General features: G+C 36.7%; 1 protein-coding gene across 1 annotated transcript; it reads left to right on the forward strand.

Annotated features, from left to right (window-relative positions):
- Nucleotides 1–6,505: 6,505 nt before the first annotated feature.
- On the forward strand, nucleotides 6,506–7,741 carry LOC122604343. The gene is made up of 2 exons (XM_043777233.1): nucleotides 6,506–6,874; nucleotides 6,986–7,741. The coding sequence occupies exons 1-2, from the start codon at nucleotides 6,506–6,508 to the stop codon at nucleotides 7,739–7,741; spliced, it is 1,125 nt and encodes a 374-aa protein (XP_043633168.1).
- The last annotated feature ends 9,549 nt before the right edge of the window (nucleotides 7,742–17,290 follow it).

Below are 17,290 nucleotides of genomic sequence, written 5' to 3' on the forward strand. Positions count from 1 at the left end.
TGGGTAGTATTGCATCGTGGAATATAAGGGGGTTGAACCGCCCTCTGAAGCAAAATGAGGTTCGACAGGTAGTGCGTGAGAACTTCTTGAAGTTATGCGCTATTATGGAGTCACAAGTAGATCTTACTAAACTCTTTGACGTCTGCAAGAAAATTTGTAGAACTTGGGACTGGACATCTAATGGAGGTTTATGTAATAAAGGTGCTTGGATCATTGTTGGTTGGGATACTGATTTGATTGATCTAATGGTGTTAGTGCATGATTCTCAGTGACATGAGCATTCTAGATATGTGAAGTATATTCATTTATAAGTTCAAGTCTTGTAATTATCTTGTAATTACCGTTTGTCCTTAATACTACCTTGGCATATTTTGTTGAGCCAATTGGGATCCAATTAGGTTTATATGTTTGTCTATTATTTGTATTTTGCAGGTTTTAGACATAACATGTAATGAGTCATTAAGTTAATACTGTTTCTGTGTATTAACAACAGTTGAGATATTAACTTAATGTACTTCCAAAGGGAAGTTAAAATAGTTGTGTTTTTGCGTATTTACAGCAGTATAAACATTATCTTAAATACACACTTCCAATAGGTAATATAGACAACGTTGTTTCTGCGTATTCACAAGAATTGAAATGTTGTCGAAGGCTAATGCTAGTTCTGTGTATATTTAAAGCTTTTAAAGCATTAGTTGAGTTAATGTCGGTTCTGCGTCTTGACAGCAGTAAAGACATTAACTCTGAGTACAATGTTGGTTCTGTGTCTTGACAGCTGTAAAGACATTTACTCAATATAATCTAAGTGTTATTTGAGGGTTCTTAGGTACAAGCAAAAGAGTTGCTTGTTCAAGTAAGAACACTCAAATGGTCATTTGAGAGTTTCTTTGAAACAAGCAAATGTATGCTTGACCACAAATACACTCAAACTGTTTTGTGTGTTCAGGGAAACACGCAAACAGGCCAAAACCCTAATGGGCCTTGGACTTTGAAACACGTATGGGCCTGCATGTTTAAGAACACGCAAACAACCATTTGCGTGTTCCTAAGTCTTTGCCTATAAATAGAGGGTGTGTGTATGCGTGTTCCAACAAGAGTGTAGAGAGAGAAACGAGCAAATTCTAGAGAGAGAAACTTAAGAACACGCATTAGGTTTTCTTCTGGGTAATACTCGTCTCGTGCATGAACCGCAAACACACACCCGGCTCCCCAAACGGCTCGTAGATTTAGATTACCACGTGTTTGTGGGTAATACTCGTCTCGTGCATGAGCCGTTCTTGGAGTGTTTACTATCTCGCAAAAAGATATATATATATATATATATCATCTAAAGGTTGATATATAAACCGTGGGTTATCTCGAGGAATTTCCGCACCTTGACATATCCTTAAGTCAATCTCGGTTAGATAAGAGTACAAGACCCGAGGGACTTACAACTGGTATCCAGAGCCACAGGTTTTCGTAACCTTGGTTAGAGGTTGACAACGGTTTTTAGGTATCCCTTTGTTTGCGAGATTTAGGTGAAAATTAGTCTTTGGGCACGTTTTTGAAATAAAGGTTCAAACTTGTTGCCAAATATTGATTAATCTATATCCTAGTAACATTTTCTCATAATCTCGTTTATCCTTGAGCAACATCGGGCTCGGGATCTACGAAATTGTGTGAAAGTGGTGTTTTGTGTGTTCTTGAAAAAGTGTACGATATGCGTGTTCTGGAGCATTAGTACCTTTTTGCGCATTTCGTTATTACCAAGGCTTTTGAGTGTTTTAGTTTTTTGCTTGTTCTTGAAACTTTGAGAGTTCTTGAGATATTGTGTGTTTATTGAACTTTGTGTGTTTTTTGAATTTGCGTGTTTCTCTGTATTTGCGTGTTCTCAGATTTTGCGCATTTCCAAGGATTTGCGTGTTCCTGGATTTTGCATGTTCCTACACTTTTGCGTGTTTCATTTGAGTGTTCCCAATTTGCATGTTCTTGTGTCATTTGCGTGTTTATAAGTTGAACATCATACACAATGGCAACAAACTATCTTAACTAATTAATACTAATGGACCATGAGACTGGCAAGGGTAATTCACCACCTAAACTGATGATCATTGACCAATACTTTTCTTGGAACGGTCGATTCGAATCCTTTATTCAATTAACTGATATTAGAATGTGGACTTGTATGACAGAAGGATTTAAAGCCCCAACATATGAGGACAGTGGTGTCACCAAAGTATATGCTTATCAAGATATGACTGAATCCGATAAAAAATTATATGAGGCAGAGAAAAAGGCACTTTGATGTTTAAAAATGTCATTGCCACAAGATATATTACATTTATTTAATAGATTCAATATTTCAAAAGAACTTTGGCTAGCATTAAAAAATCATTGTGAAGGGGATGAAAAACTTAAAAAGAATAGAAAAGACCTTCTAAAGCATAAGTATAATGTATTTAATGGGTTAAGAAGTGAAAACTTAGATCAACTAATTACACGATATTATCATTTGCTAGCTGAGTTGCAAGCATTTGAGGTTACGTACTCTGAGTAAGAGAAGGTCGAGACATTTTTGAGCTCTTTGCCAGAAAAGTGGAATCATTATATTACCACTTTGCAAGAGAAAGTAGATTTCGACGGCATGTCTTTAACTCAGATAGTTGCTAAGTTTGGGGGACAAGAAATGAAACAAAAGAGGAGGGAAGCAGGATATAATAATGCTCAGATTCCCGAGCTTTATTACGGTAGGCCTTTGATCAATGTAAGTCCAAGTTCCCTGAAGGAAGTACAAAGGCTTTCCTGAGTGAAGATGTTAACTTACAAAAGATCTCGGTTGACTCTGAAGGGAATATATGTCTTGTTTCAAGTCAGAGCGACAATTTTGGCAACCGTGGATATCCTACCTCCAATGTTAGTTCCACCATGCCTATAAGTGTCAAATGTGCAGAAAGTCACTTATCCGTTCTTGCATCATTTGTGACATCATATGAACAGTTTATCCAAGGATAGGTTCAAGATCCTACTCTTATAGATGAAGACTATGAGCAAATTGATCCTTTGGATCTAGAAGAAATAGATCTACAATGGCAAATGGCCATGTTGACCCTTAGGACTAAAGGATTCTTGGCAAGAACAGGGAAAAAGGTTGTGGGTTCCAAGCAAAGCTTTGACAAGTCAAAAGTCCAGTGTTACAACTATGAGGGTCTTGGACACTTTGCTAGAGAATGCCAGAGACCTAGGAAGAATGATAGGTCATTTGTGACTCGTCAAAACTTCAATCAAGGTGGAACAGTACTGATGTGACAAATTTATACCCATTACCCACATCATTATTGGCCATATATTTATGTAATTTAAGTCGATTTTATGTGCATTTAGCACGTTTATGGTGTTTGTTAGTGGTTTCAGGCTCTAAACAGGTTACACGCTTATCTTGCACATTTTCGGAAGATTTATTGGCCCAGAATTTGATTTGATAATCGAGAGTTGATTTAGGTAGAAAAGACGGCAGAGCTCGTCAAGTATTCGAGATCGAAAGAAGTTTGATTTACACAGGCAATGACTGCGCCGCAGTGGAGGGATGCTATGCCTACTGTGCCGCAGCCCAATTCCACGGAAATTAATTGATTAAGCCCCACTGCGCCGCAATGGGGATGGCAAGGAAAGGACTGCGCCGCAATCAACAAGGAAGAATTAGAGGCCGAGGATTCTTGGTGCGCCGCAGTGGAGGGGAATCATGCCCACTGCGCCGCAGTCGCCGAAGGTTAAAGTCAACATCACCTCACTGCGCCGCAGTGATGGACATCACAACACCACTGCGCCACAGTGGGTACACGGGAATTGAAGATTTGGAGTGTTTCTGCATCAGATGTCGTGAGGGTATATATATAAACCAAAACCCTAATTATCAAAAGTATCCAAAGTCTTTCTAGAAGTTGTTCTACAAGGGTTCTTCGATCTCCAAGCAGGTTTTCACTTAGGCGGACTCATCGAAGATTCACGGACACCCATCTAGATCGTATTAATTTGCTGTCTTGCAATTTTCTCTTTTACTCATACGATTGGTACAATATGTTCTTGTCTTTATTTGATTATTATTGTTACTTAATCATGAGTGGCTAAACTGTTTATCATCCACCTTGATGAAACAAGACGAATAATGTGATTACAATACTTTTAATTCAAAAGAGTTTATTTAATTATCGTTGTTCTGTGATCTTGATGATTTTAATTCTTTTTAATAATTAAATATGATATTGGTTGCATATGATTCTTCGTTGGTGGTACCAGTTGAATGTATATGTGATTTTAAAATGGTTACTTGTCTATGAGTAATTATCACTAGTTCATGGTATGATAGTGGATATCATTTTAAGAAAAGATTAATCTTGTCAACGTGATTCTTAGCGGTTGGTGGTACCACGTTATTGTCACATAGGCACAATTGATAATTCGATAATCAATAAAACTAATTGTTGGAAAAAGTTGTTTTTGCTTTGGTGGTATCGGCTTGGGTAATTCAACTAGAAATTAGGTGATTCGGTAATTTGTTCACGGTTGGTGGTACCACGTGAACATCTTAATCTTGTCACGATTATCTTTAAACTTTAAAGAATTTGGTCTTAATCAAATGCAATCACATTTGAAGTCTAGTAAAGTCAAGGTGGATGACTTTTAATTATATTGTTTGAAGTTCTTTTTAATTTTATGCAATTTGCCTTGCAAATCAATTTCAATTTTATTGTCACAAAGGATTTTTGAAGTAACACCCGTTTTTCCAAACCATTTCACCAAACAACTAGTCTTTCCAATCCTTGCGAACGAACACAGTCTTACGTCATAATTATATTACAACCGATCGGGTCCACTGCCCGTGAGTGCGTAGTAGTGAGTTTGTAGGTGATTCTAGTTTATAAATTTAAAGCTCGATTTTGCACATCAAGTTTTTGGCGCCTCTGCCGGGGATTGTGTGCCGATTTAGTTGTTAATTTAGTGGTTTGATCCTTCCTCACGCGTGAGGAAGTTATTTGCTTTAATAGTTTAGCTTTTTCTATGTTTATCACAGGTGCATTTGACGTTGGTGTTAGTTGTGTTTTGCAGGATTATTTCTAGTTTGATAAACTTGCGTTCTTCGGGGTTACCTTTGCATAGTCCTTTGAGAACTCCACCAAGACGCTGGATTAATTTCGAAGCACCACCACCATATTCACCTATAGCTTTACCCACTCCAAATTCAGACGAAGAAGGCATCTATTTAGAGGAATTCTTTAATCTTGCATTTATTAAAGAAGAGATGGGTGACGAAAGACCGAGAGATCCAAATGACATCTGGTATGGTGACCGAGCCCGAACTATTCCTACGGCTCGTGGTTCCGCTATTAGAACACCGGGTGTAGATCAAAATTTCAACTTGAAGTCAAATCATCTTAAGAGCATCGAAGAGCAGAAATTTGATGGAAAGAAGAAATGGGATCCATATAAGCACTTGGAGAGATTTGAGAAGTTAGCACGACTTTATCAATATAGCCAAAACCAAATGAATGCCATGAAACTTGAGACTTTTCCTATTACTCTCACCGGAGATGCCGAAGATTGGTTCAATGATCTTCCTAAGAATTCGATTACTACTTGGGACCAACTCAAAGAAGCGTTTATTGGTGAGTTTTACTCGGTTAGAACTCAAAGGCAATTGGAAAATTTGATTAGATCCTTTTGCAAGAAGATGGGGAAGATGTTGTTGATGCATGGATCCGATTTAAAGAAAAGTTGAGAAATTGTCCGGGACATGAATTAACCAAGGAAAAGTATGTAGAGTTGTTCTTTGATGGTTTGAATAAGGCGTCCAAAAGAGAGATGGGGTATGCTTTTGGTGGAAGTTTCAGCAAGATTACTCCAAATGAAGTTTATGACATCTTGGAAGCTATGGTGAAGGATAATGCAGCTATGGATGATAAGAGGTTTTTGAAGAATGAGAGTAGATTCATCAGAGGAGCTAAGGAAGGTAAAGTTGCAAGAGCCAAAGGTAGTAACAACTCTAGTGTCATTGACGAGATACTAGAGTCTCGGTTTGGTTATCTTGAAAGGGATGTGAAAGTTCTTGCTGATGGATGTGATCATTGTGGAGATACACATTATTCTGAAGATTGTCCCAACCGGGGACCTGAAGATGTAAACTACATTCAGAATCAGCAACAAGGAGGTTTTCAGCGAAACACCGGTTTTCAGAACCGGTCATCAGGTAGTAACTCCTATAACTCTTCTTTTCCTGCTAATACTACTCGTTTTTCAGGTAATAGGTGGCAAAGGAACAACTATCAGAATCAGGGTACAGCAGCAGGAGACTCAACAAAGTCAAGGATCAGGTTCTTCTACTCCTACTTCCGATCCTAATGCCGAGTTGGAAAAGATGATGAAGCAAATGATGAGCAATCAGATTGAGACCAACCAAAGCATTTAGAACATAAGAGAGGATACTAAGGAGTTGAGTGAGAGGTTGGATAGGATCAATGGCAAAGTGGAGATGAATGCAAACAATCAGAGCATCAACTTCAAGGATCTTGAAAGTAGGATGGCTGCTATAACTAAGCCTCAAGGTGCTTTACCTAGTAACACTCAGCAGAATCCGAAGCAGAATCAAGGGTCGAATAATGGTCAGAAGTACACTCCACCCCCAGTTCGTCAGGAGCAAGCAAACGCCGTTACAACCAGAACAAGTAGAACCTATGACCCTCCTCCTAATCCTAATGTTATTGTTTCAGATGTGCAAGATACAGGTGATCATGATGAAGTTGATGAAGAAATTGAGATGGAAGATAGTTCGACTGTGAAGACTCCGGTTACTCCACCGAAACCGGCTGTGATACCCGAGGCTAAGCCATACAAGCCTAAGGTTCCATTTTCACAACGGTTCAGAAAGGCTAAGCTAAAGGAACAATATGATAAATTTGTTAATATGATTAAAAATGTTCACATTAATGTTCCTTTAGTTGATTTGATCCAGGGAATGCCAAATTATGCAAAGTTTATCAAAGAACTTGTGACGGATAAAGGAAAGATAGATGAGGTGAAGGCCGCTTATCTTAATGCTGAGTGTTCTGCTATCTTGCAGAACAAACAGATTCCACCTAAGCTTGAGGATCCAGGGAGTTTCCTTATCACTTGTTCTATTCGTTCTTTAACTTGTAAGGCACTTTCCGATTTAGGTGCTAGCATTAACTTGATGCCTTACTCGGTTTGGAGTAAGTTGGCTTCCGGAATTTTGAGACCTACCCGTATGAGTATAAGATTAGCTGACCATTCTTTTCAGTATCCCATTGGGATTACTGAAAACATGACTGTACAGGTAGGGCATATTGTGTTTCTTGTTGATTTTGTGATCCTCGAAATGGAGGAAGATACTAAGGTACCCCAAATTTTAGGTAGGCCATTCCTTAATACCACGGATGCTATCATTCGGGTGAAAGATAAGGAGATTTATTTGGGTGTGGGTACGGATAGGATTGTTTTCAATGTTGAAAGATCTATTAAGCATTCTTACTCTACTGATGAGTCTTGTTTCAGGATAGATGTCATTGATGATGCTTTGGATCAGGAATTTGAGGAATTCATGGAGACTGAGGTTGATGAAGAGCTCACTTGCTTAGGAGCTGGAGATATAGATGATGATGAGTTGTTTGTAGAGGTTATGGTACTAAGTTTGGATGAGACACCTCTAGAAGATGAGAGCTTTGAAAGAGTTGTTGCTGATGGAAGCTAAAGGGTACCGAATTCTGTTGATGTACCCCCTACTGATCTGGAACTTAAGCCATTGCCTGCCCACTTGGAGTATGCTTACTTGGCAGGTAATCCTCTTTACCTGTAGTGATCTCTTATTCGCTCTTGAGTGAAGAGAAAGGACTTCTTTTGGCCGTACTTAAAGCTCATAAGCGGACTTTTGCTTGGAAGACTACCGACATTCCAGGTATTAGTCCTGATTTTTGCCAACATAAAATAGATTTTTTTTAATGATGTTAAGCCCGTTGTCCAGAGACAAAGGAGGCTTAATCCCAATATGAAAGAGGTTTTTAAGAAAGAAGCCATTAAGTTGTTAGATGCAGGGATCATTTTCCCTATTGTAGATAGTTCATGGGTGTAGTTAACACGATTTCATCTCTGAATTCACAGATTCAATGGTGGATTCATTTGTATGTGTGTTCTTGGTGTGTTAGTGTGTGTTTCTAGAGAGAGAGAGAGATAGGAAAGATTGTGATTAAGTGTGTGTAAAATTACAGGAATGAAATGGAATGGGAGAAAAAGGCTTACGATTTGTAAGGTGATGAGGGGTATTTATAGTCTAACTATATAGTTAAGCTAATTAACACATCTAGTCCCTCATCCTTAGAAATCATTTATCTTTGACTTAACAACAAGTAAGTCCACTAACTTAAATAACAATTTATCACTATTTTTAGATTTCTAACATTCTCCCCCTTAGTGATATATTGTAATAAATGAAGTACGTGTTAATCTTGTCTTGTAGGAATGAATTTGATGAGCCCGATGGTGAAGACAATTGGTTTGTTGAAACAAGTGTTTGGAGAACTTGATTCAATCTTGGTCTTGGACTTCTTGAAGTTAAATCATGAAGAGATTCTCAATGTTCTTTTTGAACAGAGAACAAGTGTGTGTTCTTTCTTGATTCTTTGAAGATTGTTGAACCATGAATCAGAGTTGTCTTTTGAGGTGCGGAAGGTAAAAACTTGGTTTTGGTTCGTCAATCTTTGATTCTTGAGTGAAATTCATCTTCTTGGAATAAAGTATCATGAACTTGTACTCTCCCCCTTGATGTATGCATTGGAGCTTCTTGAATGAGTATAATTGTATGACTTGAAGATCTTGAATGGAATATGTTGATGAAGACTATTTTGAAGCTTTACTTCTATGTCTAGAATCTTCTAATTTATCTTTAAACTTTTTGTAGCTTTGATCTTTGTCACATTAACTTGAACACTTTGGAGAGTAAACTTTTGAATGAAGTTTGGATAAGTCTCTTATGAAGTGATCATGCTCCCCCTCAATCCATGAGTGTAAGCATTTTGGAGCATCTTTGAACATTTGTTCCATCTTGAGATAATGTCCTTTCATCTTTGGTCTCATTCTTATCTTTGTAATCAATGTAGATTTCCTCCTTTTTCAAAATCAAGAACTGAAACAACTAAAATCTACTGAAAATTTGAGCTCAATTGACTGAACTGTTTTGAAAATCTTTGACAAGTTAATCTGAAGAAACTGGATAAGAAACTAGATTTAAAATTATCATTCCAATTCACTCTAATTATTTTCTCTCAACTCCATTTTCAACCTCCATACACCCAATCAATACAACCTTTTTATACTAACTCCATGATTGCATTCAAAATTTTCTTTCTCAATCAATCATAATCTTTTTCTCCCCCTCATAATGACAAAGTTGGGAACCAATGTCATTATGCAATCATTGATTGATGAAATGCGAGAAAAAAAAAATATCACAAGTGAAAACTAGATTTTCATGGAGAAATATCTAACATCAAAACTGTTAGAAATATAAAAATAGTGATAAATTGTAATTTAAGTTAGTGGACGTTGTTGTTGATTAAGACATGGTGAAATGATTTCTAAGGTTGAGGGACTAGGAGTGTTAATTAGCTTAATTGTAGATTTAGACTATAAATACCCTCAACTCCTTAGAAATCATAAGCCTTTGATCCATATTTTACATACAACTTAATCCAGATCGTTTTCTCTCTCTCTCTCACTATAAATCACACACACTAAACACACCAAGAACACACACACTTGAACCGCCATTATTGAGATCGAATGAAGAACAAAAATCGTGTTATTACATGTGGTATCAGAGCATAAAATCATTTTGATATCGATCCATAACTGATTTTGATCTCACTTTTCATCCAATTTCATATCAAAAACCGTTTTTCATACCGTCACTGTTTCATCATTTTTCACCAGAAAAATCACATAAAATCATCGTTTTTTTTTCACCATTAGATTCCTAATAGTTTTAAACATAATCCTGTCAAGTTTCAAGTTCCAATTCGATCTAGAACTTGAAATTGAATTTTGAGTTTTTAGCGCTCAAATTTCGGGATTTGATTCTGTTGTGTTTTTAGCTGAATTTTGTTCAAGGATTTGTTGCGGACGTAATTACAAACGTTTTGCAAGTGGTTTCAGGTTCTAACTCCAAGTAAATCGAAAGATATTGAAGCTTTAAAAGTCATCAATGGAGTTTGTTCATACTGGTTTGATGAAGAAGACGGTATCAGAACGATTCTCACTAGGACGATCCTTTGCAGATCGTCTCAGTGCTTGAATTTTCTTTCATTCATACTTTCTGTGTTGTGGCTTATAGGACGATCCTCACCAGATCGTTCTAGCAAGTGGTTGTGGAGTGAAGTATTGATTGTGGCTAACTAATCTGAAAGGATCGGTTGTGGTCAATTCAAAGTTTTATACTTTGAAAATTTTGGCAGAATACTAAGACGATCTTGCCAAGATCGTCTCAGTTACTTGACTCTAGGACGATCTTGATTAAGATCGTCTCAGTGTCTGTTGTAAGTTGGTGTGGTTTGGTTGATACTTTGAAGTTGTTGTGATTGGGAATCACACACTTCCTGGGTAACTGATCATTCTTGATTGGTTTTGCTCAAATTCATTCCTACCAATTCATAACTAAACTCTGTCCAAATTTTCTTAAAACTCTTGGAAAATTTCTCAGTCTTACAAGACGATCTTATACAAGACCGTCTCATTTTCGTCTTCAAAATTTCAAGACGATCTTCCACAAGATCGTTTCATTTCCAATTTTTTTTCAGTTTCAATTTTCAACTTTCAATCACTTTCTTTCAATTTCAGTTTCCAATTCCAAAAGACAAAATCATCATTCTATTTCACTTTTCATTCCATACTTAATCAAATTTCATCCAAGGTTCTTCAAGACGATCTTCCTTGAATCGTCTCCTTTTTTTAAGAACCTAAGACGATCTAATTCAATTCGTCTTACTTCATTCTACTAGGACGATCTTCTTCCAAACGATCTTATCCTAGGACGATCTTCTCCAAGATCGTTTCAAATTCTGATATTTTCAACTTTTTATTCTAATTCAAGTTCCAAATCAAATCTCTTTCAAATGGCTTCTCGTGAAGCTTTGGCATTAGGTTCTGACACAAGACTTCCAGTTCTCTACCGTGGTCCTTATGGACTATGGGAGAAAAGATTCATGGATTATGTGGAATGTCAACCAAATGGTCACCTTCTTAAAGATTCCATCCTTAATGGACTTGCAGTTCATCGTCATCCCACCACTGGTGCAATACTCACTCTTGGTCTTTTGAATGCTGAACAAAAAGATCGAACAACTGCAGATAACAGAGCTAGATCATGCTTATACAACGCACTGCCAGATGAAATCTACGGTTCTGTTGATTCTTATGATACAGCCAAGGAGATATGGGATGAGGTGGCATGACAAATGGAAGGATCTGGCCTAACTTCAACAATTAGATTGACAAATGTGTTGACTGAGTTTGACAACTTCAGCAAATTGCCAAATGAATCTCTAGAGGCTGTCTACTGTAGATTCTGCAATATCATAAATGAACTTAGGAAGAACAATGTCAAGAAATCATAGATTGAGTTAAACATAAAATTCATCAAAGCTCTTGGTCCTGAGTGAGAAGATTATGGAACTCAGATTAAGCAACATCAAAATCTGGCCAAGTTCTCCATCCATAATCTTCATGAATCCTTCAAACTCAATGAACATCAAGTCCTAAATAAAGCTTCATCGAACAAAATGCCAGAAGTTGTATCTTCTGATCCCTTGGCATTAATTGTTGAAAAGAAGGTTTCTGAAGCTCTTAAAAGGCAAATGGTAGTTGTTTCTTCGTATGATGAGGAGGTAGATGATATGTTGGCTCCAAGAGATGGTGTTTCTGACGAATTATATCAAGCTCTTGCCGCAGTTACCAAGCACTTCAAGAAAAAGTTCTACAAAGCGAGGCCAACAAACAATAATCTTCGCACTTCTTCCACAAGTGCATTTCCCAAGAAGGAACACTATCATTCAAAGAATAATGGTCAAGGTGAATCAAGTGGATCCAAGCATGTTGAAAAGAAAGTTGAAGGTTATGACAAACAAGTTGTTGAGAAGGGTAAAGCTTCTGATAAAAAGTGCTACAATTGTGGTAATCCTGGTCATTTTGCAATTGATTGCAAGCAACCTCGTAAGCGGAACTATGAGTACTACAAGTAGAAGATGTTGCTGATGATGACAAATGGCTGTTGCTCTCGGATGATGAAGATGAAGATCTCTCTACAAATGTGTGCTTCATGGCGAGGTTGGCCAAGGACAAAGCTTTTGAGGCTGAAAGCACTGATGATGAGTACTCGGATGATGAGGTAAATCTACACTCTGTTTTTTCAATAGTTAAAGATAAAGAGTCGTTTGATTTAGCTTTATCAAATTTAACAACTCATATCACATATTTAACCAACAAAAATAAGAAGTTGAAAAATAGTATTTCATTTTCTAAAAGTGAATTTTCAAAACTCTTTGAAGAATATTCAAAATTACTTTTTGATTATGATACTATTAAACAAGATTTTCAAACATACAAAGATCAAATGTTGGTTAAAGAATGTGAGTTGAATGCCTCTCCTGATTCTAAGTTATTACATAAATGTCACAATCTTGAAAAGACCATTCATGATCTTGAAAAAGCCAATCAAGATCTTGAAATTCAAAAGACCAATGAGTGGCTTCGAGCAAATGCTAGACAAATGGATGTTGATATTCTTAATAAAAAGCTTCAAGAATCCAAACCAAACAATGTTGAACTAGAAAGAAAGATTTCTGATTTAAATCATACTTGTTTTTTGAAAGGTGTTGAGATTAAAAATCTTAAAAACCAAATTGAGGAATTCAAAAAGAATATACTTTTCTATCAAGAGAATTTATATAAAGTTGAACAAAACCCTCTTTTGGATTTTACCGCCTATTTCAACAAGTCGAAAATTGACAAATCGGAACTTCTTCATGGGTTGGGATTTGAGAATATCACTCCATTACAAAAGGCAAAGACCAAATTGAACCTCTGTATGATGAAAAATTTCTTCGTCTTGGTGTACAACAATTTATTCGTACACTGGATGACGAATTTGAGACTGATGATGTTGAGAAAATACCTCAAACTGAATTTTTGGTTAACTATGATGCTATAAATGCTTCATGTAATTTTAAAGAATCTTCAATTTTCAAATTAGAAGAAATAGCATCAAATTTTCAAAACCAAGATTCAATTGGTATTTCACCTAAACCTACTAAAATGTATGTTCCATCCACATTTTTAGAAAAATAAATAGAAGGTTTACAACAAAAGGTGAATTCTCAACAACAAGTCATTGATCATCTCAAGTCTCAAAATCAAAGTTCAGAGAATGAATTAATTGATGTAGACACCAAGAAAGTTTGTGTGAATGTTACCACTCAAACTTATCTAAGTGCTGAAGTAGACCATTCCACTCAGACTACTTGTGTTTCATCTACTGATTCCTCCACCCAGACCTTGACTGATTCTCTTGAGTGTTCATGTCAAACTGCTGCTACTATAGCTGATGATTATGTGCAATCTGATTTATCTAATGACGAACTTGCATATAGTTTAGTTTTGATATGGTACTACTATAGGTTTTTCACTTGTGATTCTTTTGAAGAATTAGTTGTTCACCCTAATCTTAGTGCTAGTATAGGTGTTGATACTTCTACTCTAATTTCTTTTGAAACCAAAGATGTGTCAGTTCAAGTTGATCTAATTCCTTAGACTACCCATAGTGTGAAGTTGGATACCAAGATTCCTGATTTTTCAAAAATCTCTCCGTTTAAACCTTTCACAAAAGATGATTTTGATAAATTCATGGAGAGAGAATATGCTTTTGATTCTGAAACTGAGAAAAAGATTGAATCTACCAAAATCAAAGTTGAATCAAAAGAGGAATCTCCAAAATTATTTACCAAAGATTCAACTTCATATTATTCAGAGAAACTTCATATTATTCAGAGAAACGAGTTATTCCAAAACTTGTCAAGACTAAACCAAAGACTGTCAAAAAACCAAGAATCAATAAGTTAAAAACAAAATGTCCTACCCCGGAAAAGCATGCCAAAACCAAACAAGTTGAGACCATTCCCAAAATCAAATACAACAAAGTGAAGCTTCTGGAAATCAATTTAAATGTTTCTTCATCTAACTCTCAATCTAGTTCATTACCTAAAGTATCTAAATCTAGCTCAGTTTTACTAACTAGGGATGCTTCAAATGGTGCAACTAGGTATAGGGATAGATATGGCTGGTTTTCTCATGATAAACCTAAAAAACAAAAAGTTTCCGCACCTCCAAAAGAGTCTAAAAAGATAAAAGTGCTTCAAAACTCTCGTTCTAATCTTCTTAGTGTCAATCCAACAGGTGGAAAGAGCTTGATTAGTGAGTCTAAATGGGTAGCCAAGTCTTTAGTACCTAAGATCACTAAAGTTGAGAAAGGGAAGAAAAGGCAAAGGAGAAAAGCGGGTAGTAAGAAGAAGCTTGTTTCTAATGTGTCAAACAATTTATCTTTTAAATCCTCTTTGAATGGTGGTAGATATGTTACTTTTGATTCGTGTGTTAATGTTCGTTGGTTTAAACCAAATGTGCTTGTTGATAATGTGCTTGTTAATGCCTATGTTGATACTAAAGCATGTTTGTGTGCGTATCCTAAGTTATATACCCTGCCTGTTTTAACTAACCACAAAGGACCCGTCTTCAAGTGGGTACCTAAAGTCGGATAATTCTATTTGATTGCAGGAAATAACCATCTGTGTTTGGATACTTGATTCCGGGTTTTCAAAACACATGACTAGCAATAAAGCATTGCTCAAAATTTTTATCGAACGATTCATGGGAACTGTTCGATTTGGTAACAACAATTTCGCTCCTATCTTAGGCTCTGGTGATATTGAACGCAATGGAATTGTCATTAAGAAAGTTCACTATGTTGAAGGATTAAGTCATAACTTGTTGAGTGTTGGACAATTCTGTGACAACAATCTTCAAGTTCTTTTTCGACAATCTCTTTGCAAAGTTCAAACTCTAGATGGAGTTGACATTTTGTGTGGCGACCGCGATGATAACCTTTTTACCTTTAATCTCGATGATAACCAACCAACCGATAATATTTGTCTCATTTCAAAAGCTACATCAAAGAATTCTTGGTTGTGGCATAGAAGGCTTTCTCACCTAAACTTTCCTACCATCAATACTTTGGTCAACAAGCATCTTGTTGAAGGCTTGCTAGACTATAAGTATGAAAGTGAGCATGTGTGTCCCTTTTGTGCTGTTGGGAAGATTAAACGAGCTTCTCATAAACCCAAGAAATCTCCAAATTCATTAGCACCTCTTCATTTGCTTCACATAGATCTTTGTGGACCGATGAAAGTACAAATTCGAAATGGGAAGAGATACATCTTGGTTATTGTTGATCATTATTCAAGATATACTTGGGTCAAGTTTCTTGCCTCTAAAGATGAAACAACTCAAACTTTGATCGATTTCATCACTTCTACTCAAGTAAATCTTCAACTTCCAGTCCGTTACATCCATTCGGATAACGGAACTAAGTTCAAAAAGGCCGTGTTTGATGAATTTTGTAAATCCAAAGGCATTACTCACCAATTCTCTGCGGTTCGTACCCCACAACAAAATGGTGTCGTTGAAAGGAGAAATCGAACGCTTGTGGAAGCTGCAAGAACCATGCTTGCTTATTCTAAGTTACCTTCCAACATGTGGGCTGAAGCTGTTGACACTGCTTGTCACACTTAGAATCAGTCCATTGTTAATCAGCGTTTTGAGAAGACTCCTTATGAGGTTGTTAACAAACGGAAACCCAATATCAACTGTTTTCACATCTTTGGGTGTGTTTGTTATACTCTGAATGATCGGGAAAATCTTGGAAAGTTCGAAAAGAAAGGTGATGAAGGTTACTTTGTTGGTTATTCCAAGACATCGATTGCTTACCGAATCTACAATCGCCGAACAAATACGATTCAAGAAACAATGAATGTTTGGTTTGATAAGATGTCGGGCATGATCTTTGAGCAAGAAAGTTTGCTACCAATAAGCAATGATCCAAGTGCTTCAAGTGCTTCATCAAGAACTTCTACTTTAGCATCTAAATTCAAGAAGTTTCCAGCTCCAACAAGTGATGAGTTAGATATTCTTTTTGAAGAATTCTACAATTCTAAACCGATTCATGATGAAGAACCTCAAGTCATCGTTGAACCAGTTTCAAACAATGATCCAGTTCCTGACAACCATCATGAATCATCATCAAGTTCTTCTGAGCAAAATGCTACTTCTTCAAGTAGTAGTTCTTCATCCTCTTCTAATGATTCTTCTTCTCAATCCTCTCCTGATAATTCTTCTCCAGTGAATGTTCAAGAAAAACCTACCCAATTTACCCAGACTACCAATCCGATAAACACTCCAAATGTATATGTGCCTTTTGATTTCGATCATCCATCTTACGAGGAAGCTGTTCTACCAAGCTATGATTCCATCTCTCATCAAAACTCTGGTTTTAATGATGATGATGTTGATGTCAATCAACAAGATCCTCTTCCTCATGATCGCAAATGGTCACGTATGCGAAAAGATCATCCTACAGATCAAATAATTGGAGATCCACAAGCCGGAGTAACTACTCGTACTTCAGTGAATGAGTGTCTTGTTGCACTTTCTCTTAGCAACATTGAACCCAAAACTGTTTCTGAAGCTCTTCGAGATCCAGAATGGGTTAAAGCTATGCAAGACGAACTCGCTCAGTTTGAAAGACTGAAAGTATGGAGATTAGTTCCAAATCCATGAAAAGATGAACCTATTGGCACAAAGTGGATTTTCAAGAACAAGAAGGATGAGAATGGAGTGGTAGTAAGGAATAAAGCTCGATTAGTTACAAAGGATTATTGCCAACAACCTGGTGTTGACTTCGACGAAACTTTTGCTCCAGTTGCAAGAATGGAAGCCATTCGGATTTTCTTAGCTTATGCCGTATTCAAAAACTTCACTGTGTTTCAAATGGATGTGAAGACAACTTTCTTGAATGGTGATCTCAAAGAAGAAGTTTACATTGAACAACCAGAAGGTTTTGTTGATCCCATAAGGCCAAACCATGTCTACAGGTTAGACAAGGCTCTCTACGGTCTTAAGCAAGCACCCCGAGCATGGTATGATTCCT

The sequence above is a fragment of the Erigeron canadensis genome, chromosome 6, assembly GCF_010389155.1.
Source record: "Erigeron canadensis isolate Cc75 chromosome 6, C_canadensis_v1, whole genome shotgun sequence".
Lineage (NCBI taxonomy): Eukaryota > Viridiplantae > Streptophyta > Magnoliopsida > Asterales > Asteraceae > Erigeron > Erigeron canadensis.

Bases quoted from the DNA above. Each gene is read 5' to 3' on its own strand.
- LOC122604343 (XM_043777233.1), top strand. From the start codon at position 6,506: ATGAATGCAAACAATCAGAGCATCAACTTCAAGGATCTTGAAAGTAGG. The intron at 6,875-6,985 runs GTTCCATTTTCA...GATTTGATCCAG, and splicing joins CTAAGCCATACAAGCCTAAG to GGAATGCCAAATTATGCAAA.